Source organism: Salvelinus alpinus, chromosome 19 (assembly GCF_045679555.1).
Source record: "Salvelinus alpinus chromosome 19, SLU_Salpinus.1, whole genome shotgun sequence".
NCBI lineage: Eukaryota > Metazoa > Chordata > Actinopteri > Salmoniformes > Salmonidae > Salvelinus > Salvelinus alpinus.
In genome coordinates this window covers 43,943,568-43,968,055 of record NC_092104.1, presented here as the reverse complement: position 1 = coordinate 43,968,055, position 24,488 = coordinate 43,943,568, and the positions used below count along the sequence as shown (strand labels likewise).

Here is a 24,488-nt window from a genome sequence, read left to right as displayed (position 1 = left end):
TTTGGAGAGGACCCGGGGTGCCTTCTTCAGCCGCCTTAGGAAGTAAACGCTGTTGTGCCCTCTTAACAAGAGTGGTGGTGTTCTTGGTCCATGACAAGTCCTCGGTGATGTGGACACAGAGGAACTTAAAACTCGTGACTCTCTCTATTGCAGTTAGTTGGGCTTGATAAGGCGATTGCATAAAGTCAACACTGGCTTTACATTAAAGTCCAGTTCGCTCTTCTAACATCTGTGATCAAATCTGTTCATTCAATCATAATATCAAATCAAATCAAATCAAATGTATTTATATAGCCCTTCTTACATCAACTCATATCTCAAAGTGCTGTGCATAAATAAACTTGAATAATACATTTTAATAATGCTCCATGTAGCTTTATACAATGGGTGGATCTAATCCTGGATGCAGATTGGTTAAAACCACGATCCAGCCAGTGTCTATTTAAGCAATAAGTCATGTTGTTGAGATGCGTCCCTATTATCTTCCCTTCTCAGTGCACTTTTCTACTTTTTTCGCATGGATTTAGCCATGCAAACTCCCTCCTTCCAATGCTTACACCAATCCTATGCTTTTAAATTCATAACAAGGAGTTTGCAAGCGCACACCTAGGGCTCAGACACATCAATAGCGTTTGCTGGCCGAGAGTACTTAGCACCTCTGAACGTAATTTGCGAACCGAGTGCGCACCGATTTTACATGTCGAATCATGTCAGACATCTACAGCGGGTAGTCCCTTGATACGATGAATGGGGCTGATCTATGGTTTGGACTGGAATGTGTGATTCAGTCTCATTTTCCTGTTGGGATATTTGAAGACTACAAAATACATTTTTGGAAGAGAAGCCTTTCTATATAAGTTAATTTGCTCAAGACCACACAGTGTGCCTTTCAACTAATCTATTTTGTGGTTGTGTGAGTGCTTACTTTGACTTAAAGGTGCTGCATGGTCAGTCCGACGGCTGCATTGACCGTGCAGCATTTACGGTGGTATGGCCTCAGCAGAAGTCAGGCCAAGCAGCGCAGATCTGTTGTGAAGAAAGTTGTCAAGGAAGTGAGTTTGTGTTTATACAGGACCTCCCGCCCTCACCTACCGTCAACCAATCATGTCACTGAGGAGCTATATGGAGCCCTCTGCACTGTTACAAAATGTGAGAGGCGCACGGTTGTGCGATACGGAGATCGATTTGGCCTCTGCGTGCTCCCGGAGGCTACGGGGTGGGGAATATCCCGTATATTCGACTAATAAAACTTGAAACTCATTCACCCTTCATTTGCCCTTGACCACCTTAGTGTGTTAGACTGACCTCTTCTGGAATAGCTGTGGCAATAGTATTTAGTCTAGTTCAGTGTTATTCTTGGTCCTAATGGGCAACAGTGTATTAATTGTCATCCCTACCTGCGCTATAACTACTCAATAAGACCATACTTGGATTGTGACTAGTACATATTTGAATTGTGACTAGTGCAATTGCCATGAGTTGTACATTGATGATCTGTTTTAAGTTTCCACACATGCTAACCATTGCATAATTTGTACTCCTTTTTCACAGGTGGTTCCGGCTAATGACCTGTCTCCATAGCTGAGAGAAAATGAGGAATATGACTTTGTTTACAATACTACTACTAATGTTTCGTACTGTATTGATGAGGAAGACGAGTCCGGACTTATCCATTGTTGCTATACTGTGTTCAGTCAAATTTACAGTGCCACTTTGTTACCAGAAACTAGTCACATGTTCAAAAAGGTATTATGCAAATAAACTCAGCAAAAAAAAGAAACTTCCTCTCACTGTCAACTGCGTTTATTTTCAGCAAACTTAACATGTGTAAATATTTGTGTGAACATAACAAGATTCAACAACTGAGGCATAAACTGAACAAGTTCCACAGACATGTGACTAACAGAAATTGAATAATGTGTCCCTGAACAAAGGAGGGGTCAAAATCAAAAGTAACATTCAGTATCTGGTGTGGCCACCAGCTGCTTAATTACTGCAGTGCATCTCCTACTCAATAACTGCACCAGATTTGCCAGTTCTTGCTGTGAGATGTTACCCCACTCTTCCACCAAGGCACCTGCAAGTTCCCGGACATTTCTGGGGGGAATGGCCCTAGCCCTCACCCTCCGATCCAACAGGTCCCAGACATGCTCCATGGGATTGAGATCCGGGCTCTTCGCTGGCCATGGCAGAACACTGACATTCCTGTCTTGCAGGAAATCACGCACAGAACGAGCAGTATGGCTGGTGGCATTGTCATGCTGGGGGGTCATGTCAGGATGAGCCTGCAGGAAGGGTAGCACATGAGGGAGGACAATGTCTTCCCTGTAACGCACAGCGTTGAGATTGCCTGCAATGACAACAAGCTCAGTCTGATGATGCTGTGACACACCGCCCCAGACCATGACAGGCCCTCCACCTCCAAATCAATCCCGCTCCAGAGTACAGGCCTCGGTGTAACGCTCATTCCTTCGACGATAAACGCAAATCCGACCATCACCCCTGTTGAGACAAAACCGCAACTCGTCAGTGAAGAGCACATTTTGCCAGTACTGTTTGGTCCAGCGAAGGTGGGTTTGTGCCCATAGGCGATGTTGTTGCCGTTGATGTCTGGTGAGGACCTGCCTTACAACAGGCCTACAAGCCCTCAGTCCAGCCTCTCTCAGCCTATTACGGACAGTCTGAGCACTGATGGAGGGATTGTGCATTCCTGGTGTAACTCGGGCAGTTGAGGTTGCCATCCTGTACCTGTCCTGCAGGTGTCATGTTCGGATGTACCGATCCTGTGCAGGTGTTGTTACACGTGGTCTGCCACTGCGAGGACGATCAGCTGTCCGTCCTGTCTCCCTGTAGCGCTGTCTTAGGCGTCTCACAGTACGGACATTGCAATCCTCATGCCTCCTTGCAGCATGCCTAAGGCACGTTCACGCAGATGAGCAGGGACCCTGGGCATCTTTCTTTTGGGTTTTTTCAGTATTAGTATAAAGGCCTCTTTAGTGTCCTACGTTTTCATAACTGTGACGTTAATTGCCTACCGTCTGTAAGCTGTTAGTGTCTTAATGACCGTTCCACAGGTGCATGTTCATTAATTGTTTATGGTTCATTGAACAAGCATGGGAAACAGTGTTTAAACCCTTTACAATGAAGATCTGTGAAATTATTTGGATTTTACGAATTATCTTTGACAGACAGGGTCCTGAAAAAGGGACGTTTCTTTTTTTGCTGAGTTTAGAATTACAATACAAAAATGTTAATGCTCTTCAGTGAAGTTCTGCCCATCATATGGTGGATACAATTATCAAGGAAACCTAGTTAAACACTTTGTGTAAAGTGTAACATGTTTCTTGAACTCTAAGGACAAGAATTACTGTTACATGTAGGACAATGTCTTTATCACAGGTCACTAATAAAATAATCCTTGCGACATGGGGCTGTGCATTATCAAGCTCAAACATGAGGTGAGGGCAGGGGATGAATGGCAGGACAATGGGCCTCAGGATCTTGTCACAGTATCTCGGTGCATTCTATTTGCATCGATAAAATGCAATTGTGTTCATTGACCGTATGCTTCCCCATACTACAACCCCACCGCCACCATGAGGCTTTCTGTTCACAACGTGCACAGCAAATAACTTGCCCACACAACAACATACACGGCGTCCGCCATCTACCTGGTACAGTTGAAACCAGGATTCATCCGTGAAGAGCACACTTCTCCAGTGTGCCAGTGGCCATCGAAGGTGAGCATTTGCCCACTGAAGTCGGTTACGACGCTGAACTGCAGTCAGGTCAAGACAATGGTGAGGACGACGAGCACGCAGATGAGCTTCCCTGAGACGGTTTCTGACAGTTTGTGCAGAAGTTCGTCAGTTGTACAAACCCACAGTTTCATCAGCTGTCCAGGTGGATGGTCTCAGACGATCCCGCAGGTTTAGAAGCCGGATGTGGAGGTCCTGGGCTGGTGCGGTTACACGTGGTCTGCGTTTGTGAGGCCAGTTGGACGTACTGCCAAATTCTCTAAAACGAAGTTGGAGGCGGCTTATGGTAGAGAAATTAACATTAAATTATCTGGCAACAGCTCTGTGGACAGTCCTGCAGTCAGCATGCCAGTTGCACGCTGCCTCAAAACTTGAGACATCTGTGGCATTGTGTTGTGTGACAAAACTTCACATTTTAGAGTGGTCTTTTATTGTCCCCAGCACCTGTGTAATGATCATGATGTTTAATCAGCTTCTTGATATGCCACACCTGTCAGGTGGATGGATTATCTTGGCAAAGGAAAAATGCTCACTAACAGGGTTGTAAATGAATTTGTTCTCAAAAGTTGAGAGAAATAAGCTTTTTGTGCACCTGGAACATTTCTTGGATCTTTTATTTCAGCTCATGAAACATTGGACCAACACTTTACATGTTGTGTTTATATTTTTGATCAGTGTATATGAACAAGGTGAAATATATTTCAGTCATGGTGTCAGAATTCACTGCTGTATTAAAGAAATTCAGAGTTAACTTGTTGATATGCGTGATGTATTGTTGTCTCTTTCCTTCTTGCCCTTTGTGTTGTTGTCTGTGCATAATAATGTTTGTACCATGTTTTGTTCTGTTACCATGTTGTGCTGCTGCCATGTTGTGTTGCTACCATGTTGTTGTCATGTTGTGTTGCTACCATGCTGTGTTGTTACCATGTTGTGTTGTCATGTGTTGCTGCCATGCTATGTTGTTGTCTTAGGTCTCTCTTTAATGTAGTGTTGTGTTGTCTCTCTTCTCGTGATGTGTGTTTTGTCCTATATTTTTAGGAGGCCTTTTGCCTTTTGGTAGGCCGTCATTGTAAATAAGAATTTGTTCTTAAACTGACTTGCCTAGTTAAATAAAGGTTAAACAAAAATAAATAAATAAATAACCAGGCCAGCGCAGTGCAGTGCAGCTCGTTAAAATAAATATGTTCTGTTGCAGATTCAAAGCCAGATTAACTCATTGCTGAATGTATCCATAATCATGAATGAGTAAGCATTGACAAGAATCCACCTGGTCACCCATCAATCCCATCAAACACCTTAACTCCAACAATTACATTGTTTTAAATGAATCAAAATAGTAAACGAAGTATACATATGCCTTTTATACATAACATATAAATATCAGAATTTGAGTCAACATTAAAAGATTTATTCATCAATGCCACAAACCTGGGACATCGAAGAGCCCCCATATGAATGATTATTACTATCCAAGAGTGCACAGAATCTTCTGCTTTTCCATTTGAGGAATTAGTCCAGCACTAATAACACAAAATGTAAAACAGCATATTGAGATTTTGGTGGGTGAGTTACAAATGGAAGATCTGGATGCGTAAGGTAGGTTTTATGTAAAATTTTACATAAAATGTATGTAAAACTCCAGCAGAATGAGAAACACACTTAACAGACTCAAAACAAGGATGCCCAGACTAAATGCAGCTATATCAACAGCCGTCTTGTCAATTTAGGTCCATATTGCTGATGTCAATTGTGAGCACTGCATTTTCAGTCTGTACCCCAAAATATGACAGCATAATACAGGTGGAAAAAAGTAGCAAAAACAATACACCACAACACTTTTAAACGTGTTACTGAGTCTAGATGTCATCAAATCGGGAGAAGAACAAGTGAAGGAAGCAGCAGAGGGAAAATGGGTGAAGGTAGGGCGGGTTTATAGAGATAAGATGGAGAGTTCCAAATTGTCTGAAGTTGAGGGACCATGGGCCAAAAAAGGCATAGTGTGGAATAAGGGGTAGCTAGAGAGATGGTTTGCCATGGAACAAACATAAAATTGTGTGCTGGTGTTCTTCTGAACCCCTTTTAGGTCATTATCACAAATATCCAAACCCTGTCCAGTCATAGTCGAGGTTTCAGTTGCAGCATTCAGATCGGGGTCATAGTGTATATGTGAATCACAATATTAAAGGTGCACTATGCAGAAAACACTCCGCCATTTTCTGGTTGCTAAAATTCTAATAGTTCGCCTAATTTCAGTTTATGTGACAAAACATGAACTGATTTGGTATGTTGATTATTTATTGTTAGATCTGCGCTGGTACAAAACGCTTCACACACTTCCTGCATTGACTGAAAAAGACCAAAGCAGGAGAACAGTGTTCCAGGTTGAAACAGCTTACCTAGTAGAGAGAGGATAAGACTCAGGCACACCCATTGGTTCTGTAATAGAGAAGGTGCAAATAAGGTTTGCAATTTGGCATCAACAACATTACAGTAATTCTACCTCAAAAACAAATGTGTGAATACCAATTAAATTCATGGATTGACTTTTCTTCTGCCCATTCCTAAAAGCATTTGGAGATTGGCATGTAGGCTATTTGGCACGCACAGTTAGGCCCTAAAGTTCAGGTTTAGCATACGCGCTAATGCCAGATAGCCTAAAATAATGAGATAAAAAAACTCTGTGTAACCTATAGATATAAATTGCACAAGAATGACACATGTATGGAGGTATTGTTTTCTCTTTATTCAACCCGCCACGTCACCCACCAGCCTTCCAACAACACAGTATTGCATGACCCTACACCCGCCCACCTCGCAAATATAACCACGGGGACTACTGGTTAAAAGTCAAACCGTGCATCACTAGGCTACTGCCTCTCAGACCTTTGCAACATTTGTTTCAATTTTCAAACGCGATCTCCACTGGCCCAGAGTCAGGACGAGACAGACAGCTTTTCTCTGAGTGGCGTAGTCATGCATCAGCATAGTTTTTATCCAAAGACATGTCAATAGAATAACAGGTCAAATGAAATGCAGCTGTTTAGCTGTCTCTCCAGTTTCAGTCTGAACTTGGAAGTGATTATGTTAGCTGTGTAGTTGGCTATAGCAAGAGTGAAGAGCCTGCAAAGCGTGCCAATAGAACGAACCGCAATGGAACGAACAACGAGTCAGTTTGACTGGCAACCCTAGATTTGTGTCGGGGACTACAGTATAATCTCACGGAGGGATGAAATAGTACCATATAAATACATTTGTCAAAATAACGTTTTCATTTAATTGGTAACTCTGTTGTAGAAAAGCAATTGTGCCACGCCCTCTCATATAAAACTGCTTTAATGTATGCTTCATAATACACAGTTAACGTAAAATCGTTACCTAAAATAGAATTCCAATAATAATATCGACATGAAAAGTATTTTGGGTTTTGTATCTACCAGACATGATCATCATTCATCAGAACATTACATTTGTTAAGGCTGAACTCCCAACGTGATGTTTATCAAATGACATGATGTTCAGTCATCTCACAGACATTCAGTGTATCAAAAGGTGCTCCAAGGTCTAAACTTGTCCATTACAAGACCTTTGTTTTCTGTTTCAGTTGCAATTTTGTGACGTGTGCACTAATGAATATGACCCATTCTCTAATCCACTGCAGTGTGTCCATCTCACCTGCTGGATGGGCAGCTCATGCAGTCCTCCTCAGGACCTGTGCACTTATAGCAGGTGGCATTTCCAATACCTGTTCAGGTACTCACCTGAAAACAGAGAGGGAGAATATACTTACACAACCCTACCTAGGACCTACTAGAACTCATCTCACACACCTGACACCTATCTGTGGTATGACGAATACCCTTTTTATACTACTGAGCTGAGCAGTGTCATGCCGAAACGAGATGCACTGCGCTAGCCTGGTTATTTATTTATTTTTATTTAACCTTTATTTAACTAGGCAAGTCAGTTAAGAACAAATTGTTACTTACAATGACGGCCTACCAAAATGCAAAAGGCCTCCTGCGGGGACGAGGGCTGGGATAAAAATAAATTATATATATAAATATAGGACAAAACACACATCACGACAAGAGAGACAACACAACACTACATAAAGAGAGACCTAAGACAACAACATAACAAGGCAGCAACACATGACAACACAGCATGGTAGCAACACAACATGGTAGCAGCACAAAACATGGTACAAACATTGTTGGGCACAGTCAACAGCACAAAGGGCAAGAAGGTAGAGACAACAATACATCACGCAAAGCAGCCACAACTGTCAGTAAGAGTGCCCATGATTGAGTCTTTCAATGAAGAGATTGAGATAAACTGTCCAATTTGAGTGTTTGTTGCAGCTCGTTCCAGTCGCTAGCTGCAGCGAACTGAAAAGAGGAGCGACCCAGGGATGTGTGTGCTTTGGGAACCTTTAACAGAATGTAGCCTTTTCTGGGTGTTTGGAGTCATACCTTGTGGGATTGGCGATAGTCTGAGAAAAATGTAGGGAGTCCCAGTGCTTTAGGACTTGGTCAGGTGGTTTAAGCATGTCCCAGTTCAGGTCACCTAGCAGGACAAATTCAGACTTAGTGTAAGGGGCCAGGACAGAGCTTAGGGCAGGTAGGGTACAGGTCAGTGCTGATGGAGGACGATAACACCCAGCGACAGTCAACAAAGAGCTATTTGAAAGTTTAATGCTTAAAACCAGCAAATCAAATTGTTTGGGGACAGACTTGGTGGAGACAACTGAGCACTGAAGGTGATCCTTGGTAAAGATTGCCACTCCCCAAACTTTGGAAGATCTGTCTTGTTGAAAAAGGTTATAACCAGAAAGGTTAAGATCAGTATTCAAAACACTCTTCCTTAACCACGTCTCAGTAATGACCAACACATCTGGATCGGAGCTCTGAACCCACACTTTCAATTGATCCATTTTAGGTAATAAGCTTCAAGTGTTAACGTGTAAAAACCCAGGCTTTTACGAGCAGAAATCAGTGAAGCAGATATCATAGCACAAGTCAGAATTGGGGCTAGCAACAGTAGGTGGGCCAGGGTGAACATGCACATTTCCAGATAGCATCAACAGTAATACAATCAAGGCACGGCATAGTACAGGGAGAGCTCTGCGGTACTGATTTATGACATCTGAATGTGCATCAGATGGCAACAAGATCATATTGTACAGCAATTTCATCAGGTAACATGAATACAAAGCCGGCGAGAGGTGGTTAGAATAGGATGGGAGGCCAAAAGTCTGTGTAACCAATACTGCGTTGGCAGAAGAAATATCAGCCCCAAAATATCAGCCCGCGGAGAGAAGCACGAGACTGAACTTCACTCTTTCTAGAGTTTTCCCCTTTAGTTAATACTAAAGCCACAGTAGCCTACATGGCCTCTGTTAAAACTGTAACATAAAGCAGGTACAGCCTCAGTGTTTACAGTAAACACGCACCGGAAGTTGCACAGAATTTTCACAATGTTAGAGGGTACATTGGCTGTGACACCCCCACTCCAACCTCCACCCTCTGTCAGTCATGTCCTACCACACGTGGGGGGCGGGTCACAGCCTTCCGAGGGTAGCAGTGCGAGGTCACTGACTGTGTGCTCTGGCTTTCTGAGAAAAGCTGAATTGTTTTCAGGGGCAAAACAAAAGCATCTCTTTGTGCTATAAATACAGTGGGCAGAAGCTCCCGTTCAGATGAGCCTGGGCTACTGCCATACAAATAGCCCCTCTCCCCAACACACACACACACGGGAGGGGTGGAACAAAACTCAGGGAGAGAAACTAAACTCGACAAACGACTATAACCACTCAAAGAAAGAAAGAAAATGTCACTTTGGAGAAGCGGAGTTGTTGGAGTGATGCAGTTGGCTGACCTTCAGAGGGCAATCTCTGACAGCAGAAAAAGCATTTTGCGCTGCCTGTTATGGACCCTAGATACCAGACCTGGATTCCTATTTACAGTGCATTTGGAAAGTATTCAGACCCCTTGACTTTTCCACATTTTATTACGTTACAGCCGTATTCTAAAATGGATTAAATAAAAAATTATCTAAACACAATACCCCTTAACGACAAAGCAAACAGGTTTTTAGAAATGATTGCACATTTATAAAAAAAAAAAATCTGAAATACCTTATTTACTTAAGTATTCAGACCATTTGCTATGAGACTCGAAATTGAGCTCAGATGCATCCTGTTTTCATTGATCGTCCTTGAGATGTTTCTACAACTTTATTCGGAGTCTACCTGTGGTAAATTCAATTGATTGGACATGATTTGGAAAGGCACACACCTGTCTATTTAAAGGTACGACAGTTAACAGTGCATGTCAGAGCAAAAACCAAGCCATGAGGTCGAAGGAATTGTCTGTAGAGCTCCGAGACAGGATTGTGTCGGGGCACAGATCTGAGGAAGGGTACCAAAAAGATTTCTGCAGCATTGAAGGTCCCCACGAACACAGTGGCCTCCATCATTCTTAAATTGAAGAAGTTTGGAACTACCAAGAATCTTCCTAAAGCTGGCCGCCCGGCCAAACTGAGGAATCAGGGGAGCAGGGCCTTGGTCAGGGAGGTGACCAATAACCCAATGGTCACTCTGACAGAGTTACAGAGTTCCTCTGTGGAGATGGGAGAACCTCCCAGAAGGACAAACATCTCTGCAGCCCTCCACCAATCAGGCTTTTATGGTAGTGGCCAGATGGAAGCCACTGCTCAGTAAAAGGCACATGACAGCCCGCTTGGAGTTTGCCAACAGGCACCTAAAGGACTCTCAGACCATGAAAAACAAGATTCTCTGGTCTGATGAAATCAAGATTTAAATCTTTGGCCTGAATGCCAAGCGTCACGTCTCGTCTGGATGAAACCTGGTACCATCCCTACGGTGAAGCAAGGTGCTGGCAGCATCATGCTGTTGGGATGTTTTTCAGGGGCAGGGACTGGGAGACTAGTCAGGACGGAGGCAAAGATGAACGGAGCAAAGTACAGATAGATCCTTGATGAAAACATGCTCCAGAGCGCTCTGGACATCAGACTGGGGCAAAGTTCACCTGGAAAAAGTAAAGTGGTCTGAATACTTTTCCGAATGCACTGTATATCATTCACAAGTATTCTTGATTTAATCTCTACATAATAATATACAGTACCAGTCAAAAGTTTGGACACACCTACTCATTCAGGGGTTTTTCTTCATTTTTACTATTTTCTACATTGTATAATAATAGTGAAGACATCAAATATATGAAATAACACATAAGGAATCATGTAGTAACCAAAAAAAAGTGTTAAACAAATCAAAATATATTTTATATTCTTCAAAGTAGCCACCCTTTGCCTTGATGACAGCTTTGCGCACTCTTGGCATTCTCTCAACCAGCTTCACCAGGAATGCTTTTCCAACAGTCTTGAAAGAGTTCCCACATATGCTGAGCACTTGTTGGCTGCTTTTCCTTCGCTCTGCGGTCCAACTCATCCCAAACCATCTCAATTGGGTTTAGGTCGGGTGATTGTGGAGGCCAGGTCATCTGATGCAGCACTCCATCACTCTCCTTCTTGGTCAAATATCCCTTACACAGCCTGGGGGTGTGTTGGGTCATTGTCCTGTTCAAAAACAAATGATACTCCCACTAAGCGCAAACCTGATGGGATGGCGTATCGCTGCAGAATACTGTGGTAATCATGCTGGTTAAGAGTGCCTTGAATTCTACAGTGTCACCAGCAAAGCACCCCCACACCATCACACCTTCTCCTCCATGCTTCACAGTGGGAACCACACATGCGGAGATCATCCTTTCACCTACTCTGCATCTCACAAAGACACAGCGGTTGGAACCAAAAATCTCAAATTTGGGCTCAACAGAACAAAGGCCAGATTTCCGCCGGTCTAATGTCCATTGCTCGTGTTTCTTGGCACAAGCAAGTCTCTTCTTCTTATTAGTGTCCTTTAGTAGTTGTTTCTTTGCAGCAATTCGACCATGAAGGCCTGATTCACGCAGTCTCCTCTAAACAGTTGAAGGAATACCTAGGATAGGATAAAGTAATGGGGACCTTCAATGCTGCAGAAATGTTTTGGTACCCTTCCCCAGATCTCTAATCAAGTTGTAGAAACCTCTCAAGGATGATCATTTGGAAACAGGATGCACCTGAGCTCAATTTCGAGTCCCATAGCAAAGGGTCTGAATTCTTGTAAATAAAATATTTCTGTTTTTTGTCTAAAAAACTGTTTTCGCTTTGTCATTCTGGGGTATTATGTGTAGATTGACGGAAAAAAACAACATTTAATCAATTCTAGAATAAGGCTGTATCGTAACAAAATGTGGAAGTCAAGGGGTCTGAATAGTTTCCAAATGCACTGTATAACAAGTAATAATGCATTTGATCAACCTGTCAGCTTTAAGTTAAGTGTTCTATCATGCCTTTGTTTTTGCCCCCCCACCCCCATTCTCTTCCACCTTTCTCACAACTTCTCTCTCTCTCTCTCTCTCTGTCTCTCTCTCTCTCTCTCTGGCTCTCTCTGCAGTTCTAAGTTCAGCAGTAAGATAAAGTATGTGAACAGCCTGGCGGAGCTACGAGAGCTAATTCCAATGGAGTCTGTGCACATCCCTGAGAGCATTATCAAGTGAGTGAATGTGAAGATATTGTGAGCATGAAGATAAAGTAACAACTCACACACACACACACACACACACACACACACACACACACACACACATGGAACGAGAGTGGAATGGAGTTCCACCACTTTAGTTTTGGAAACGATGTGATCAGATGACTAGATTTCTGTCAAAAGTATTTTACAAAGTAGCCATTTTGGGGGTTAAACTGTACAGCACTTGATACATTGCATGTGCATAAGATCACACTGACATTCTGTAATACAACATTTTAAAAAGTGACAATGTTTAGATCCACACAGGTACAAAACATTGTCGCTGTTAAAAGGTGGTATGAGGAGCATAATAGTGTGGTGTAGGCCTTTTTTGGGGGAACCATAAAATCACTGTAAAATGTTGCACTACTGGCTGTTATTGAGGGGGATAGACTGAGGGGACATTCATTCCAGACGATGGATAGTCAACTCCGGCCCATGACAGGGGACAGATGCTGATTTGAAAGGAAAATAACTAAATCCAGCATGACATCGTCTTCCAATTTGCTTATCCCTGTTCTAGCTCAACTTGCCATGTCATTGTAACTAAGAATTTGTCCTTAAAGAATATTTCAGTATTTTGGCAATGAAGCACTTTATCTAATTCCCCAGAGTCATATGGACTGGTGGATACCATTTTTATACTTCTGTGCCCAGTTTGAAGGAAGTTGCTAACTAGTATATACCATAGACCTCCAGTCATTGCGCGAACGCTAGTTAGCACTGGCTCACAAAGCTACCTCTAACTTCCTTCATGCTGGATGCAGAGACATAAAAATGGTATCCATCAGTTCATCTGACTCTGAGGAAGTAGATAAATCCCCGAAGCATCCCTTTACACTCAAATGGTTAAATAAAGCTTAATTAAAAATAGTCAGACAGATGGAAGGAAATGATTGGCTGAGAGCAACAAGAATGCATGTGTAGACTACAAAGGCCTTTGGATGATTTCTCATTGACGTGTAGAGAGTCAAAGGAGACCTGCTGCATCCTCTGTAACCTGGACACTGTCATTGGAGACATGTGAAAGACAGAATAGAGCTGAGACATAATAACCCTGGGGATGTTCCTGTGCTGAGTTGAGGGAAACCGAGCCATAGTGATTGGTTGGGACGGAGGATGAATCCTCTGTGTTGTGTCCACTCACTAACTGTACCCCTCCTGCCTCTCTCTACTCCCGTCTAAGGTACGAAGAGGAGAGGGGTATACAGACATTTGCATGTATGAGGTAAACTCAAAAGGTCTGCCTGTGTTGGTTGAGTTCCCTTACCCCCCCCCTGTATTTTCAGACTGGCCCTACCTCCTGGCACTAACACCCCTCCCCCCTACGCCCAGGCTGATTTAATCTGATGACCTCACCCACGGTCTGTGTGATATGTAAGAATGTGTCCTGTCTGTCCTGTCCTGTGATTGGTTGTTTCTGATCTCTGCATGAGGGATTTTTTTTCTCTATTTGATGATCAACTTGTTTGACCTCTTCGGGACTCCTTCACCCATAATCCACCCCAACTGACCGTAGACCCCTGCCTACAGTTCGGTGCGTTGAAAAGTTAGGTCGCAGCACAGTGTTGTCGCAAAGCGTGGGTAAATGCACCGGTGGTGTTTTCTAAGTGTGGGAACATGTTATGTTTTAATGTCCCAATGTGAATTCAATAAATACTCAACAATGTTTTAAGATAAATTCATTTAATGCAACTTTTATCAAACTTACTCGACAAACATGCAGTTGTACTTGCTGCCACAAGGAACTCTCCTTCATCCCGGCACAGGTGTCAAAAAAACTTTTCAGCGGGCACAACTGTATCTTTTTAGCATTCTCCGTTCCCTTCCTAACCCTCTTAACCCCTTATAGCCCAGGATGAACTGAACTAGCTGCATGCGTACTGACAGTGCGCTTTACCCCTTGGTGTGTTTCTCATCCTTTACTAACCCTTAACCCTTAACCCTTAACCTCTGACACTGATCAAGACAGGATGAAGAATTACAGGAGGAAGCGACTAAGTAAGAGTGCATAGTGTGTGTTTGTGTGTGATTGGTTGGTTATCTGTTGTATGTATCATACATTAACAGTAAATGTATTTAGGTCTAAGCCTTTTTACATCTAAGGTTAGAGCACTAATATAGTATCCCCTCAGCCAGCTGACGAGGCTAGAGCCCTAATGTCAATGTTATCTAACACTGAAGGCTCAACTGGAACAAGGAACAAGCTCCAAGCTAAATCATTTGCATGTGAGGAATTCCTTGAAGGCAGAGTCTCTGACTCCCTCACACGGATCCCCTTGAAGCTCCCTCTTATAACCAATGACGACATATCCCTCTTGACATTTCTAAATCTCGCTTCAGAGAGTAACATTCTCACACTTTCACAAAACACTATGCCCATACTCTTGTCATTTACCAGACGCTCTTATCCAGAGCGACTTACAGGAGCAATTATGGTAAAGTGCCTTGCTCAAGGGCACATCAACAGATGTTTAACCTTAGTCGGCTCGGGGATTCAAGCCAGCAACCTCTCGGTTACTGGCACAGTACTGTTTACCACTAGGCTACCTGCCGCCTAGTTTAATGAAGATACTCTCTCTCCACCCCCCCTCTCTTTCTCACAGAGTGGATAAGAGAGTGAACTCCGGTGTTTGATCATTCTTTGGTGCCTGCTATCCGTTTGGCCCTTGCCATATGAACCTGCGGTTTAGAGTAGACCACATTGTCCTGCCTGCACACACCTGTGGTGAAGAGGGGCTATTCTACCATGTGTGATTCCTTATTAGTCTGTCCCCACAAGAAAGAGGCACAGAAGCAAGAACCCAGGAGGTCCCCAAGTTATGATTTTTTTGCAGGCAGTGTTCAACACAACATAAAACGCATAAACTGTCACTTTTGGCAGTGAGTAAGCATGAGTATTTAAAGGGGAACTGACATATATTTTGGGAAGTAATGGGGATTGAGAGTTTTTGAAAGAAATTGGATTTCATTTAAAGAAACAGGGTTTCGAAATGTAATAAATTGTTTAAAACCTGTCAATCTGTCAATCACTAAGTTATTTCTAATGACATACAGTTGGGGGCATAAAAACATTTATTTTCTAAATGATTTTGCTGCAGCAACGATACACCATTAATTTGACAAACTCTCTCAGGGTGACGCCAAGCAGCAAGTTTATTAACTATCATCTACCAATTAAATATATTTCAGAAAACTATCAGTACCAACTCCCTATTTACAAATCACATTGTAGTTTTACTTTCATTGTTTATTTAATAATCAGAATATGAAGGTAAGACAGGAAATCACCAGGAAATGTAAAAGTTTGATAGAACTTCCTGGGTTATTTATCCAAAAGAAAACCTATATCTAGGATGACATTAAGAAGGATAAGACAGAGATGGCGCCATAACAGTTTTGATTTGGTTCCCAATGCAGATATATTGTACTGTACTTCCTGATGACTTGAGATTCATGACATCACTGTCATATCCTTCTTTATCTCATTCTAACTTTGTATCACATTTCAGAGGATACAAATGATTTGCTTTGGTGTATTTCTGCCAGTCTAAGATGCTCCTCCAGACATCTGATAGCAATGGGTCCATGTCTGTGTCAAACTTGTTGGCAAAGAGGTGGTGCTGCCGCAGCTTTCACTGCAGGTCTCCAGCCCTGTATCACACCCCTCTAACATAAGTACCATGGCACGGCAGATACACTGCAGAGCTGGGGCACTCTTCCCTCTCAATACACGGCAACTTCACCAGCCTGGCGATGGCGTGCATGTCCGTTGTGTCGAACGTGGGCCTGGGGTGCATGGAGTCGGGCACGCTGGGAAGCCTCTGAATGGTAGCCCACAGGAACTCATCAGGAGTCAAGGTGTCATTAGCCCACTGGATCAGAGCCAGCACCTTGCTGCACAAAGCCCCTATTCACCAGCGTGTACACCCCACTTGACCAGATGGGTACACTGAAGGGGGGAGCTTTGTCCTGCTCTGTTTCTTGAATTTTGCCATCAACAACCTGTGCAACGTCTTCCAGCGGCCCTTCTTACCTCTGGCCATGGACTCTGACTCCATGGTGTTTCCCCCAGCCAGTGCCTGCAGGCTGCGCATCATCTCCTGGTTGGTCTTGATGGGGAAGTCCTGGCCACAGAGGTTGATTAAATACTTCCAGTGCGGGCTATCCCTGTACAGATCCCCAGTACAATGGATGTCAGCCTGGACTCAACTCCAGCTTGGGTACACCACACTTTAACGGATGGCTGGCCAAAAAAAACTTTGTCAAAGCAGGACGTGATAGCTATGACAGAAGCAAGAACGGACACTTTGGCCTTCATGTCCACGTGGACCCAGTACATGTTTTGGGGGGCGAGCAGTTTCTCGAAGTTCACCTTGTGATGGACGACCAGCGAGAAGGCCAAGGGGAAGTGCTCCTCAAGATTTAGGGGTATCTCCAGGTACTTGCGTGTGGACCTGAACCTCTGACAGTCCCTGGTCAGCTCCAGGTACAGTAGTGTTTGTCCGGGAACTGCGTGCTGTTGAGGAAGCTGCGTGTAATTGACAGGACCTTGGCATGATCGATGTCCATCATGTCTCCTTGCAGGGTGGCGCTGCAGTCACTGTCGTCCTGCGGAATGTGGTTCTGCATCTGAGTACTGCAGCCAGCTCTAGCCATAGTTGTACAGGCTCACCTGAACAGAACCGAGCTGGGTAAGCATCCAGATCCCAATGGATACCAGCATCGCACTGAGCAGCAACTTTGAGAGTTTCAATGCCATCTAAGAAGGGGCAATGTAATGATGATTTTTACCGGGTGGTTTTAATATCACTATTGCAGGCGGATATCTAGTGAAGTTACCTTAATTAACATGTCTTTATTCAGTGTGAGTGTCTAACGACATCAGTTCTCCAAGTTGATGTTCCGGGATGTCATTGTGGTTTAAGCTGTAAATGTGGCATGCCACTTTTCTGCTTGAGTTTATAATCCCAGTCCCTCTGAGTGCCAAAGAACTATGGAAAAATAGAGAAAGAACACTTGAGCACTTCCCAATTTACATTTGTAGTCATGAAGATGTACACAAATTAGTTATAGGCAGGCCAATCATCATAACCCTTTAACTGTCTCTTCTTGAAAAACATGTTGAAAAATATGTTTCATCTTAAATTCCTATTACTAACAACTCAAGAACTTACAATATTTTGGAAATTACAGAGCTCTACCAGGTGGTTGAAAAGTCAAGAGGGTCATACCAGCAATGGCATGTTAGAATGACAATTTGCATAGCATTTTTACTCATTTCAACAATAGTGCATGAATTAGTTTAGGTCTGCCTCAATGGCTTTTGTAACTGTTGCTAATGGGGATGGGTGTCAAATTTGAACAAATTATGGTAATTGTTTGTCCAAACATGAATATTTAAATACATTGAATTAAATGTTTCCAAGTGGTGTGTAGTACAACGTACCCCAAAATAGTTTTCTAAAATTTCAAATGATCCATGTTCCGACTACCTTTTGAGACAATATATGACAAAATGCCGTTTTTTATAACCATTATAGGCAATATTCTATTGGCGATCTTTTGTCTGAATATCGATTAATTGACCCCAAGGGGCAATTATGATGCATTGTTGTGTGCTGTCAACAATGCAATCACATTTGTCACCAAAATAAGGATTGTTTATAAAAGAATAAGTACTTATATTGACATATAACTGCCTGGTTGAAGACATTTTTACAAAATTATTGCTTTTTAGCCTTTAAACATTTTACTTTACTACCACTCCCACCTACTCTTCAAGGTCTCTGCTAACAGGAATTGTGCAATATTTATCCATGACCAAGTCATATCCCATATCCCATATCTCCTTTGGTGACAGGTTTTGAGTTTTCTTACAGCTCTCTGAGTGGGCATAAGAGAGCCATAACACTGAACTGCAGCAACCCAAAAGGATACAAATGATGTAAATTGATGCAGGAAGCCTGGGGAAGTTGACCAATCAAGTTTGTGTATATTTTTGTTCATATTCATTTCTAAATTCACTGTCAAAACATGCTCTACCAACCAGTTGAGAAATTGTTTAAAGGGATAATCTTTATTTTGTTCTGCTGTGAACTAAACACATACAGTACCTAACTATGTCTAAAGGTCTGGTTGCAAGTTATGTTAACTAGTTGTGCACATAAAGTATTTCACAACATATTCAACAATGAAGCAATTTGTCAAATATAATATACTTTATTTTTTACGGTTACACAAATTTGAAATTACAGTTGCGATCAAATAGATTGGCACCCTTGTATGATTCAGTATTTCTTCTAAAATAACTTGGTGTTCACACATGGTGTTCACACACAGAAAACTGTTGAGCGTGAAAAACCCAGAAGCATTACAGTTCTTGACACAAACCGGTGCGCCTGGCACCTACTACCATACCCCGTTCAAAGGCACTTCAATATTTTGTGTTGCCCATTCACCCTCTGAATGACACACATAAACAATCCATGTTTCAAGGCTTAAAAATCCTTATTTAACCTGTCTCCTCCCCTACACCGCTTGAAGTGGATTTAACAAGTGACATCAATAAGGGATCATAGCTTTCACCTGAGCCTTGTTTCAGAAAGCAGGTTTAACAAACTCTCTGAGTTGAAAACTGAACTCTGGGATGACTAACTCTGAGCTGTCAAACTCAGAGTTTTCGGTTTCAGAACAGGTGATAACAATTAGTTCAATCAACTCTGAGTTAAGTTAACCCTGAGTAAAGCACGTGCATGAGGAGATAAAAAGCCCTCATCAAAGGAACGCAGATAACATGATTCATCATGGAAACAGGATAAAAAAGGGCTCAAACCGCTTATTTCGCCCCAGTGGCGTGAGCAATATTAATGAATGCGTATGCAGAATATGAGTATATATTTAAGAAAAAATCAATACAGCAGCAAAAGAACGCGAGCTGTAATTGCAGAAAATTGCTGACCGAGTCAATGCGTGAGTATTAACTGAAAATAAGTTTTCTCGAGTGTTATACACGTGTGTGTGTGTAGGTGCAACCCAACAGGCACAAAATGTACTTGGCAGCAACTGAAGATGAAATATAAAAATGTACTTCAAACAGAAGGTATAATTTAATTACAAGCAATTGTGATGTTTAGCCTACCCTACCTAATTAAACAGCATTCAGTGGCTACATTCAACATGTGATATATTTAAATAGTTAGTGAAATTTTCTAAGCAAAGAAAAATGACTTTCAGCCATCCCAACACTGTCAGTATTTCATATTGTCTATTTTAAAGTGACACATAAATGCCTTTATACATCCAAGTATCCACATTTGTGTTTACTGGACATGTTCAAATTTGACCTCCATTATAGCCAATAGAAAAAAGGCTGAGGGCTGAAAAACAGGTGGGGGTCCACCACCACTCAGAGGCTGGAGAGGTGGCCCCCAGTCAAAACAGTGGGCGACCTATTGCTGAAGGCATCTCTGGAGGAAGCTCATCTGAACCAATCACCCCCCCCCCCCCGAGGACAGAAGGGCCTACATTAGAGGTTAGTTATTCAAATTAATGATATATGTACATTCATCCTTTTGCCAGTGTTACCTCAGATGGGTGGGTGGGCATCACTATCTTAGACAATTTGGCACACTGATTTTCTTGTAGTGGTACAATTCTTTATAATTGACTGCTGTTACTTTTTCAGATACTTAGTTGTCCTTCAGACATCACAATCTATTTTAAGGTGACAGTCATATATTTGAAAAATTGTGATGTGGCCTGCACACTGTTGTAAAAACAAAATTCAAATTAGATGGGGCACTTTTCTGGGTAAAGTTATAATTGAACTGTCTAATCTTCGTCAGTTACTGATGGTAATCTGTAATCTGTCTGGTGGAGCCTTCTGCCATAACAGACCTCCATGCAGTTGTAAGTACTCTTAATAGTCCACAGATTTTTCATAATGGGTTAGAGTAGAACAACAAAATTGTTATTTTTCATTACAGGAGGATGATGAAGACAGCTTGTCAGCTGCTACAGAGAGGGGAGATACATCTAACAGTTGCTGATAGTGTTGTACCATAATAAAACTTGCACCTTCTTTTTCTCTAACAGAGCAATGCTGGAAATTACAATGAGGAAGACTTCCACAGCACAACAAGATGTTGTTCAGCATTGGCCCATGACTTACAATGATACAAAGTAGACCTGGAACTGTGAAATTCAATGTAATTTGTGTTCCTATAGCTCCCTGTGAAAAAGCTGTACAAGGTGTACTTAGAGAAACAAATTGAAAAATGTAATTTAGAAATTGACCACAAGGCTGCAGATGGTAAAGATGAAAATAGAAATACAACTGCTGGAGCATCAGTTCAAGGTGGGTGAGGTGCACACAGGTGGATGGTTTTACTTGTTTGAACAACATAAAAAAATATTAACTACTGCATTTTGTACTTGCAGGAAATAAAGAATACTTCATAAAAAGAAAGGCATATTGTCTTTGACACCGGGGAGGTGACGGGTCAATCAGAAATGGTTGCATATTATGTCTATTCCATCTTGTGCATCAGCAGGGTGATCAGGATCATTCACTGGTTGAGTAGGACATTGTTCTGCTCCAATTGTGGCAATGCTGTGGAGAATCACACATGCCACAATGTCACATGCCCGTTCTGTGGTGACCCTGAGCCTATGAAGGCACTGGAACCAGGCCTTGAGCATCCCAATGGTCATCTCTACCCTGGCTCGTGTCCTGCAGTGAGCCAAGTTATAACGTTGCTGCGGGCCGGGCTCAGGATCAGGGTAAGGGGTCATCAAATAGTGCTGGCAGGGGTACCCTGTCACCGAGCAGGTAACCATCGAACTCTCCTATGATAATACAAGGATACAGTTTCAGTTGCAAAAGGAGGAAACTAAATATTGATTAAAATAACATATAAACTCACCACGCGCTCGGTGTACACTCGTGAAAAATGTGCGAGTCATGCACAGAGCCAGGCCACTTCGCCTCCACATTGCTGATGTGGGCTGCATCACATATGATCTGCACAGTGCAGAACTGGAATTAGCTGCAGTAGCTATGTTTCTTTCATTTGGAATGCTAACGGCTACTATTTAGTTCTACCTGCCCAATAATGGTGTGGAAAGACTTCCTATTAACATCTTCATTTACTGAAGGAGCTGTGAGTGGAATAGGAGTGCCATCTATGCTGCTGATCACACCTGGAAACACTAAAATATATCAAATGAACTGATTAGTACTTCAAGTCTCAACGCTTCATACTAAATTAATGGTTGCTTTGACTGATAACTGCAAATATGTGGAATTCTTCTTTGAGTCTTGTGGGTCTGTGACTTGGGGACACCACAAAATTGTACAGTGAATATTTCAGTGCAAGAGTCACATTTCTGACAGCACGACAGACAGTTGCCTTGGAAAAATGCTCAGCGTCACCGATGTTAAATAAACTCCCGTTGGCAAAAAAACTAAGTGCAACACAAAGAATTTGTTCTGAACTGGGAGCCTGTCCACGATGTGTCATGTGAACGATATGAGGGCTGAGAATATTGTTCAGATGATTGATCGATTGTGCAGAAAAACAAACGCTCAAACAGATAATCAGGCAATGATAAAACATCCAAGCGGGGTCTGATCCTGTCCTGAAGGAGATTTCTGCAGAGTATTTGTGCTTCTATGTCAAGTGGCTCTTCAAGAAAAGGACATGCCATGTCTGACACCTCCCTCAGGCTTCAGCTAAAGAGGAGAAACTCAGGGTTAGTTGAAAACCTGCCAGGGAGCAGGGTAACTTCATGGAGTATGTTGCCATAGTAACTGACTCAGAGTTAAGCTGAACTGGTTTTGTGAAACCGGAAACACAGTTTCCTTCAACTCTGAGTCAACTGACTTGCGTTTTCACTAAACACACTTTCTGAAACAAGGTCCTGGTCAGTCTGTCATGGAAAGAGCAGGTGTTCATAATGTTTGGTACACTCAGTGTATAGATGCTCTATGTAAATAGAAATAGGCCTACGCCAGGGATAGGAAACCCTGTTCCAGGAGAGCCACAGGGTATGCAGGATTTTGCTTTAATAGACCAAGACCAGGTGTGTTGAGTTTAGTCAATCATTGAACTGACCACCTGAGCTAATGGATCAGTTCAGTGATTGACTAAATTCAACACACCTGGTCTTCCAGGTCGGTTGAAGCAAAATCCGGCATACCCTGCAGCTCTCCAGGAACAGGGTTGCCTACCCCTGGTCTATGCAATTTCATTCATAGAGGATTAGGCGCATTCATTCATTTTACAGCGTCATCTAGTGGCATATTTGTGTAGGACCTTGTAGTTTATTACTCAGTGAATAATTGATGTAGAAAATGGACGTGAGATTGGTAATCCTACTGTCCTGAATGTATTTTTTAGTAAACTGAAGGTTACAGAGTCATCTCCATGTAGGAGAAATCAAATAATTTCAACTTAAATTCTGATGTATTATACGCCTTCGTCATACTATGTCTCAATAACATTGTCGACCTTTGAGACCAAGCACTTGTGGAGCTGCATAGAGGTAAAGAGGCGGAGGCTACATGATGGATGAGAGCAGTCATTGGATGAGAGCCGTGGGGTGGGTAAGAGGTCAGTTAGCTACTAAGCACAGGTCGTCACTAGTTACCACAGCCACAAAGTCGTAAATCCCGCCTATATCTACAATTGGTCTTCTTAAATTGTGATTTTAAACCTAACCACACTGCTAACCTTATGTACAACCCTAACCTTAAAGTAAGACCAAAACGCTAACTTTGGCTGTGGTAACACACAGCTCTCCAGTGCAAGGGCTATGGCTAGAAGCTAGCCTAAATAAATAGCCTGGTCTCATAGACTAGACGTAGCATAGTAAACGTAATTCCGGACCTCGACATTAGTTTGATATGTTATGTTTGGTATGATTACATAGACAGATGGTTACTTAACCCATAGCTAACGTTAGCCAACTAACTAATGTTAGTGACCTAGCTATAATTTGTAACATACTATACTTTTCGCAAATTCGTAAAACATATTGTATATTTTGCAAATTAGTAGCATATTGTATGTTTTGCAAATTTGTAATGTATATTAAGAATTGTAACATAAACGAAATTAGTGGTGGACATTAATACATACCATATGAAACGTAACATAAATGGAGTGTCTCGGATTTACATACAGTAGAATTGCGATACTAAGGGCAGGCATTTATTTAAGTACAGAGGGGAGGGGAGGGTGGCAGGAAGGGATAGAAGAGAGTAGGCTATTTTACAAGATTAAAGCCGCATGAATAAGACTTTAAATGTGATAGGAAAGTGTGATTATTGCCAGGAAACAGAGACTGTGGAGCATGTATTGCTACAGTGTGGGTAGTATCACAGCGTACTGTTAGGATTTGTGTTTATTGCCCTATAACCCAATGCTATATCACATGTGATATAATATTAGCAACTGTTAGCCTGGGCGCCTGGGTGTCTGTGTGTGTGTGCTGAAAGTAACATTGTGCCCCAGATAGTGTGCGGAGAAGCTGTGGTTAGCCTTGAGCGAGAACAGTGTGCTTTCTATGCAGGTGCAAGTGGCTCAAACAATGTTACAGATCTGTCTGACCTCAGTCTCCAGTGTGTGGGAGCGTAATCTACACAGCAACAGCGCCGGACACCAAGGAGCGCCAAGAGGCTGGGACCAGTCTGAGCGCCGGCGATAGGTTGAGCAAAGTTTAAACCACGCTCAGCCTCTACTGTGATAGGCCAACAGACGGGTTGGAACTACGTCTATCACCGTATAAGAACAGATGTTTACTTACATCCTGCCAGTTCCCTGTTCTACCCTGCGAGGTGTTACAGTGAACCCGTATATACGAAAATTGCATTTACCATTTATCGCTTGAGTTTAATAAAAATACTTAAAGTATATTCGGTGACTCAATCACATTTTGTCCTGATACCAGATTTGAATTGATGCAAATCCCTTATAGTACAAGAGAGGCTGAGATCTAGTATAAGGGAGAAGGGGCTACAGGAAATGATTTTAACGAATATATTGAGTAGATATTAACACTATGGCAACAGGGCTGGC

The 24,488-nt window shown here is 42.4% G+C and overlaps 1 protein-coding gene and 1 pseudogene across 7 annotated transcripts in view; one reads left to right on the top strand and one right to left on the bottom strand.

The window, feature by feature from the left end:
• LOC139545727 (protein prune homolog 2-like) overlaps nt 1-15,426 on the top strand; it is an 80,325-nt gene extending 64,899 nt beyond the window's left edge. For 5 of the 7 annotated variants that reach the window (XM_071353804.1, XM_071353802.1, XM_071353801.1 and 2 more), the window contains 3 exons: nt 12,277-12,375; nt 13,592-13,633; nt 15,012-15,426. In XM_071353804.1, the coding sequence (XP_071209905.1) occupies nt 12,277-12,375; nt 13,592-13,633; nt 15,012-15,042 (172 nt within the window). In that variant the 3' untranslated portion in view covers nt 15,043-15,426. Of the gene's footprint in view, nt 1-12,276; nt 12,376-13,591; nt 13,634-13,694; nt 14,407-15,011 lie in introns of all 7 variants that reach the window. The other 2 variants (XR_011669117.1, XM_071353803.1) reach the window with 2 other exon arrangements.
• A 480-nt stretch (nt 15,427-15,906) lies between these two features.
• LOC139545878 (beta-1,3-galactosyl-O-glycosyl-glycoprotein beta-1,6-N-acetylglucosaminyltransferase-like) lies at nt 15,907-17,167 on the bottom strand (annotated as a pseudogene).
• Between the last annotated feature and the right edge of the window lie 7,321 nt (nt 17,168-24,488).